Source organism: Puntigrus tetrazona, chromosome 19 (assembly GCF_018831695.1).
Source record: "Puntigrus tetrazona isolate hp1 chromosome 19, ASM1883169v1, whole genome shotgun sequence".
Lineage (NCBI taxonomy): Eukaryota > Metazoa > Chordata > Actinopteri > Cypriniformes > Cyprinidae > Puntigrus > Puntigrus tetrazona.
In genome coordinates this window covers 7,377,743-7,383,457 of record NC_056717.1, presented here as the reverse complement: position 1 = coordinate 7,383,457, position 5,715 = coordinate 7,377,743, and the positions used below count along the sequence as shown (strand labels likewise).

Sequence of the window (5,715 nt, the reverse complement as noted above, 5' to 3'; positions counted from 1 at the left end):
GCTGGATCTCTCACCTCGTCCCTCTTCTTGGAGCCCAGGAAATGGCGAGCGACGTGCTCCGGGAGCATGTTAGTGACCAGAGCCTCGTTCCAGCGCCGCATCTCATACACCTTCTCCTTCTGCTCATGCACTTCGATCTTCCACAGGAACAGCGTGCGAGCCAGCTTCTCCACCTGAGCCGGCAGAAAGAGAGGTCTGGGTTATTGTAAAATAAAATTTCCACAAAAATATTAGCCAGCGCACCCGTTTTCAATATCGATAATAATCAGCAAACAGCATATTAGAACGATTTCTGAAGGACCATGTGACCTTGAAGACTGGGGAAATGATGCTGAAAATTCAGCTTTGATTACAAAAATAAATTATATTTTACAATATACTGTTTTTTAAAATTGCAATAATAATATTGTTTTTGCTATAATTTTTGATCAAATAAATGTCATTATTATTGCCTTAACTTCATGCTATTACAAATCCATATGATCCTTTTTTTCTTCCATGGAAAACAAAAAGTGAAATTTTAAAACTATATCCCTGTCCTCTAACTTTCATTGTACGGAAAATTGCGGCCATGATATTGCTCAAAAGTTCTACTCAAAGTCATGAGGAATAATTACAGAATGTGCTTTTTTGGGAGAACTAAAAAGAGAGAGAGAGAGAGAGAGAGGGAAGTGAATCTCACATGTCGGGAGAAGTAGTAGAAGCTGACCATCATGATGAAGATCATCACACTCATGGTGTATTTGGAGGGCACAAGATGAACTCTGTAAAATAAATAAATACAATTACTCTGTGATATTATAATACCTAGAGATAATAACAATATATTGGTAACCCAACTATTGATGGTAGCCATTCACTTCTACAGTACGGAAGAAAATAACTACCGATATTATTTTACCAGAAGTATCTTCAACAGAAGAAAGGTACATAAAGGGGAATTTTGACTTTTGGGTGAACTATCCCTTTAAATAAGTAAGAACACAGCTCTGCTTTGAGCATGTAATGCCCTGCTTGACCCACCTGTATTCTTTAAAGCGTGTCAGGTCGTACAGGTCAAAGATGTCCCTCCAGCTGTAGATGTTGACCACGCCTGTGGCTCCGGTGATCAGCAGCATGAGGGTGAGCTTGACCATGTGACTGACCTGCACCAGCATGGTGGTGGCCATGAGAGCCAGCACCGCGATGTAGCTGTAGTATTTGGGATTCTCCCAACAGCCGCTGGCGGCCGAAGTGACCGGGGTGACCGCTGTGGCCTCGGTTGAGGAGGACTCCGGAGGACGACAGCTCAACTGCGGGAGACATCAGAAATCATGTGGTCATGTGTGTTTCCGTTTTAGATTTGTTAAAATCGGTCCATTTATTTAATCTCAGCCGTGTAATGAAATGTCGGGAGTCGAACGGCTGCATTTGATTAAAAATGCTGTAAAATATTGTTAAGTATTAGTACAATTTAAAATAAGCATTTTCCGTGTGAATATATTGTAAAATGTGATTTATTCCTGTGATCAAAGCTGAATTTTCAGCATCATTACTCCAGTCTTGGTCTTCAATGTCACACGATCCTTCAGAAATCATTCTAACATGATGATTTAAGAAACATTTCTGATTATTATGAGTTGCAAGTATTTTTTTGCAAACTGTGGTGCCTTTTCCCACTATTTGGTGAACAGAAAGTTAAAAAGAACAGCATTTGAAACATTATGAATGACATTACTGTCGCTTTTCATCAATTTAAAGCAAATCCTTGCTAAATAAAAACAGTGACTCTCATTAAGTATGAAATCTTATTCACAAACTTATAAGATGTGGTTTATATAATCCGATAATAACTAGTCAAGTTGCACATGATGATTTACGTTTAATGTAATATAGTAGATATTTTCAATTATACATAGCAGATACATAAAATATATTTAAATGATCATAAACCATCATTAATTATAAAATGCAGTTAAATAACATATATTTATATAATTTAAAGGAAATTGTAAGTCTACCAAATTACAACAAATAAATCAGTCTGAATGAACTTGCATCCCCATTATCCTTAATTATTTAGAAAAAAATATGTAATTTAAATATAAACTAAATAAAAAAAACTGACTACCTAAGGTTTCTTTTTAAGCATTTTTTTATATTAAGCATCTCCTTTGATTATGCATTTCTTACATTTTTTATACTTAAAAATATATAATATAAAAAATGACTAAATTCAATTCGTTTCTTACCATATCTACTATGTCGGCCATCGTGACTATGAAGATGGCCGCCATGGCCCAAGTGTTGCGAGCCCAGCGCGTGTGATCGATCCAAGTGGAGAACGACACCAGTCTCTTTGGGAACACCTTTGAAGAAAAGGCAGATAGAAGTTGTTAACCTTGTACGCGAGTGACCGGTTGTCACCGCGAGGTCAATGGAAAGGCCTGTGATCGAATCACGCAGCGCACGTGTCCGGCTCGGCCCGCGGTGGCTGCATGTACAGTCATTGTGGAAACAATTGATTTAATTCAAAGCAACATGCTTTTTTAAAATCGATAAATTCTTTGGTTAAGCCATATGGACTTTATCTGTCCTTCATGTCGTCTGTGTGTGACCGTCTTCCTTTCTAGAAACACATTATGTCACTCAATCTGTGTGTGTGTGTGTGTGTGTGTGTGTGTGCGCGCTTGAGAGGGAATCAATAGCAGGAACTTTATTAGTCAATCGGGAATGTGTTGACCTAACTAATGAGGATGAGTCAAATATACTGCTGCATGTTCCAACAGTAAATGGAAGAGCCTCGGGAACTACGTTTCGTTCATGTGACTGCTTTTATTAATGTTACATAAGCAGTCGACAAAGATGCATTGGAAATGGAAACATTTTTCATATAACAGAAAGCATAACAGTGCACGTTCAGGAAATCTCACGGCAAAATGATGGCCAAAACCTTGACATGCACTGGATTTTGACGTCGCACATAACTTAAAATTTTAAGTTGCCTCAACTAAAAAAAATGTAGGCATAACAAGTTATTTTAAGTTGAAGAAACTATTTTTGTTACGGTGTAGCAAACAAGTAGACACATGTTCTGTGTGACGTAAGAACAGGAGCTCACCCGAGGGAAAATGGCCGCCAGTGAACAGATCGTGAGAATGAGCAGCAAGACTTCACCCACGGCCAGAGTCACGTAGTTTGCAACCAACCTGTGCAAAAATACATAGAGAGGGGAAAATGAATCTTGGCCACTCCCACGTTAACGTTTTTCAAGCATATAGTGTATGCGCAAGAAGCGTGTATGAACTGTGCGTTTGTATTCTACCTCCAATCATAAAAGTATAAAACTGTACTTGCACATAAAAAAGTGGCAACGTCTAAATTAACCGCATCAGAAATATTATTTAATATCGCTTAAAGGTTAAAAGCCGCTTATCGCTTTTCATAGTGCAGATAATATGATATTAGATCGTATAAAAAAAAGCAAGTCTTTTGCAATATTTTGTGGTAAAACTATTCAGTGAAATCAAAACTGATGACATTATAGCTATATGAATGACTTTAGTCAATTTAATCATTATTTTTCTCGTTTTTGAAGCCCGACAGCCTCAGTCTCTGTTCACTTTCATTTGATCCATAAGTCAAAAAAAAACAGCAAATCAGGCGAGTGAATAATGATAAATGTTATTGTTGGTAGAAATCTTCTTTTAGATAAAATGTTTTCTGATTAATTGAAAAAAAAAGTGTAGCGCAAATGTACGTTAATGCTTGTTTTTGCACAGATGAATCGAACTCGGATCTAAATCGACTTGAATGAAGGTGTACGTTTCGAAGCCAGAGACGAAGCCAAAAAGCCAAAAAGCAACATGACCTTATTTTTAGACCAACAAACAGACGCTGTAATAACTGTAAATAGCTAATGACCGGCCTCCGTTGACCTTTGGCTGCTAAACCGGCGGGCTTTGCTGAGGCTGATGGTGTTTGCGTGTCGATGTGTTAATAGTTAACTGACCAGGGGTCAACGAGAGCCTCCATGACAGCGGTGAAGAGCAGCACCACACAAGAACAGCTGAACGCCGCTCCGCTCTGCTTCTCCTTCTCCACGGAGAAGCGCGTCTCCAGCTCGGGATCGGTGAACCGCAGAGACAGACGATTAGTGTACTTCCCTTTCAGCCTGAAAACACACACACACACACACACACACTGTGAAAAAACAAGCACGCTGACTAGTAGTGCCCCACGAATCCCTGAAGTAAAAACCTGTAGTAGATATTCAACGAGAGACATTTTGATGACTTTAAGGACCATAAAATGAAAATTCTGTCGAGATATTTTGAAGAAAGGGTCACCATTGACTCTCATAGTATTTTTTTCCCTACTACGGAGCTCCAAAACAGCCTGGTTTGAACTTTCTTTAAAATATCCTCCTTTCCGTTCGGCACAGGCGTTCAAGAGCGCGCTTTTAAAGGCTTCAGTCGTCACGATTTTGATAATGACGTACGCTTGTACTGTCTCTCTCTCCAGCAGCGCTTCATTGAGGAGTTTATTGAGCTCCTGTTCGTTCTCCTGAGCGTCGATCACTCTCTCGGCCAGATCGCGCAGACGCAAGCGGCGCCGAGGGTTCGGAAACGAGGGGTTCACCACCTACAACCAAACACACACACCATTACTGGCTGCCTGTTCTCATATATCCACCTTTGGGTTAAAAGCACATTTCTGACCAATAAGCCCATCATGCTATACCGAATTATGCTGTTCGAAAGGCCAAAGAGTTCGATACCGGGCCTGCAATTATCCAGGGCTTTCTTAAAGTGTTAGTTCACCCAAAAATTTCAATTAGGACACCAAGTTGAGTTATACTGAAAACTGTCCAGACCCCTCCGAGCCTTTCCAATGTGATAAGCTGGTGCTTGCTGTATACTCTTATGAAAAAATATGCGCATACGTAATAAAACATCCCACACATGGGTGAATAAAGGCCTCTTTTAGTAAATCCATGTGTTTTTGTAAGATAGTAAAAAAGAAATACAGAAATAAAACCAAATCTTTTTTTTTTCCTCCTCTGATTTGCTAATAAATGCTCTAAATTTCAGAAGTAAAATGGTCTTAACTTCTTTAATATAGCTTTATCCTATCAGGTATTCTCCATATAGCCAAAAACTGGACATTGGAATAACTGGGTACTAATAATTGTGGCCAACATGACCTAGAGAAAGCATTTTATGAGTTCAATTGTCAAACGTAAGTTTGTTTCCACAGCCACCTGTATGTATGTGTGTGTATATTATATATGTATATTATGATCAGGGCATTACCCGTGTGTCCAGCTCCTCCGGCTCCTCCGGTGTGGTGCAGGCCGTGTGGACGCTCCCGTTGCACTCCGTGGTGTTGATCAGCAGCGGAGAATTCCCGTTAGACGACGTCACCGAAAGCTTCTAGAGGAAAGCGCCGGCGAGAGCGTGAGAATGAGAGAGACGCACGGAGAAACACGAACGACGGCGACAGAAATGACACTCACTACACCGTTGATGCCGTTTTTACCCACGGGGCCCTTGGGCACCACCACCAAGTACGTCTCGATGCCCCTTTCCTTCAGGTATTCGCAGCGGTCTCCTCCGTTCCCCGGCTCCACGTCAAACTCCCCGTGCAGACACTCCAGGGTATTCTGGGAAATGTGTACTCGCCTATATATACACACATATATATACACATATATATACACATACACACACACAT

General features: G+C 40.2%; 1 protein-coding gene across 1 annotated transcript in view; it reads right to left on the bottom strand.

Annotated features, from left to right (window-relative positions):
• Positions 1-5,704, bottom strand: part of LOC122323846 (adenylate cyclase type 3-like) — a gene marked incomplete at its 5' end in the record, with an annotated part of 17,972 nt that extends 12,268 nt beyond the window's left edge. The window contains 9 exons of the mRNA XM_043217948.1: positions 15-173; positions 683-764; positions 1,024-1,292; positions 2,232-2,348; positions 3,101-3,188; positions 3,992-4,153; positions 4,481-4,623; positions 5,295-5,414; positions 5,498-5,704. Of these exons, the coding sequence (XP_043073883.1) occupies positions 15-173; positions 683-764; positions 1,024-1,292; positions 2,232-2,348; positions 3,101-3,188; positions 3,992-4,153; positions 4,481-4,623; positions 5,295-5,414; positions 5,498-5,704 (1,347 nt within the window). The remainder of the gene's footprint in view (positions 1-14; positions 174-682; positions 765-1,023; positions 1,293-2,231; positions 2,349-3,100; positions 3,189-3,991; positions 4,154-4,480; positions 4,624-5,294; positions 5,415-5,497) is intronic.
• Positions 5,705-5,715: the final 11 nt, after the last annotated feature.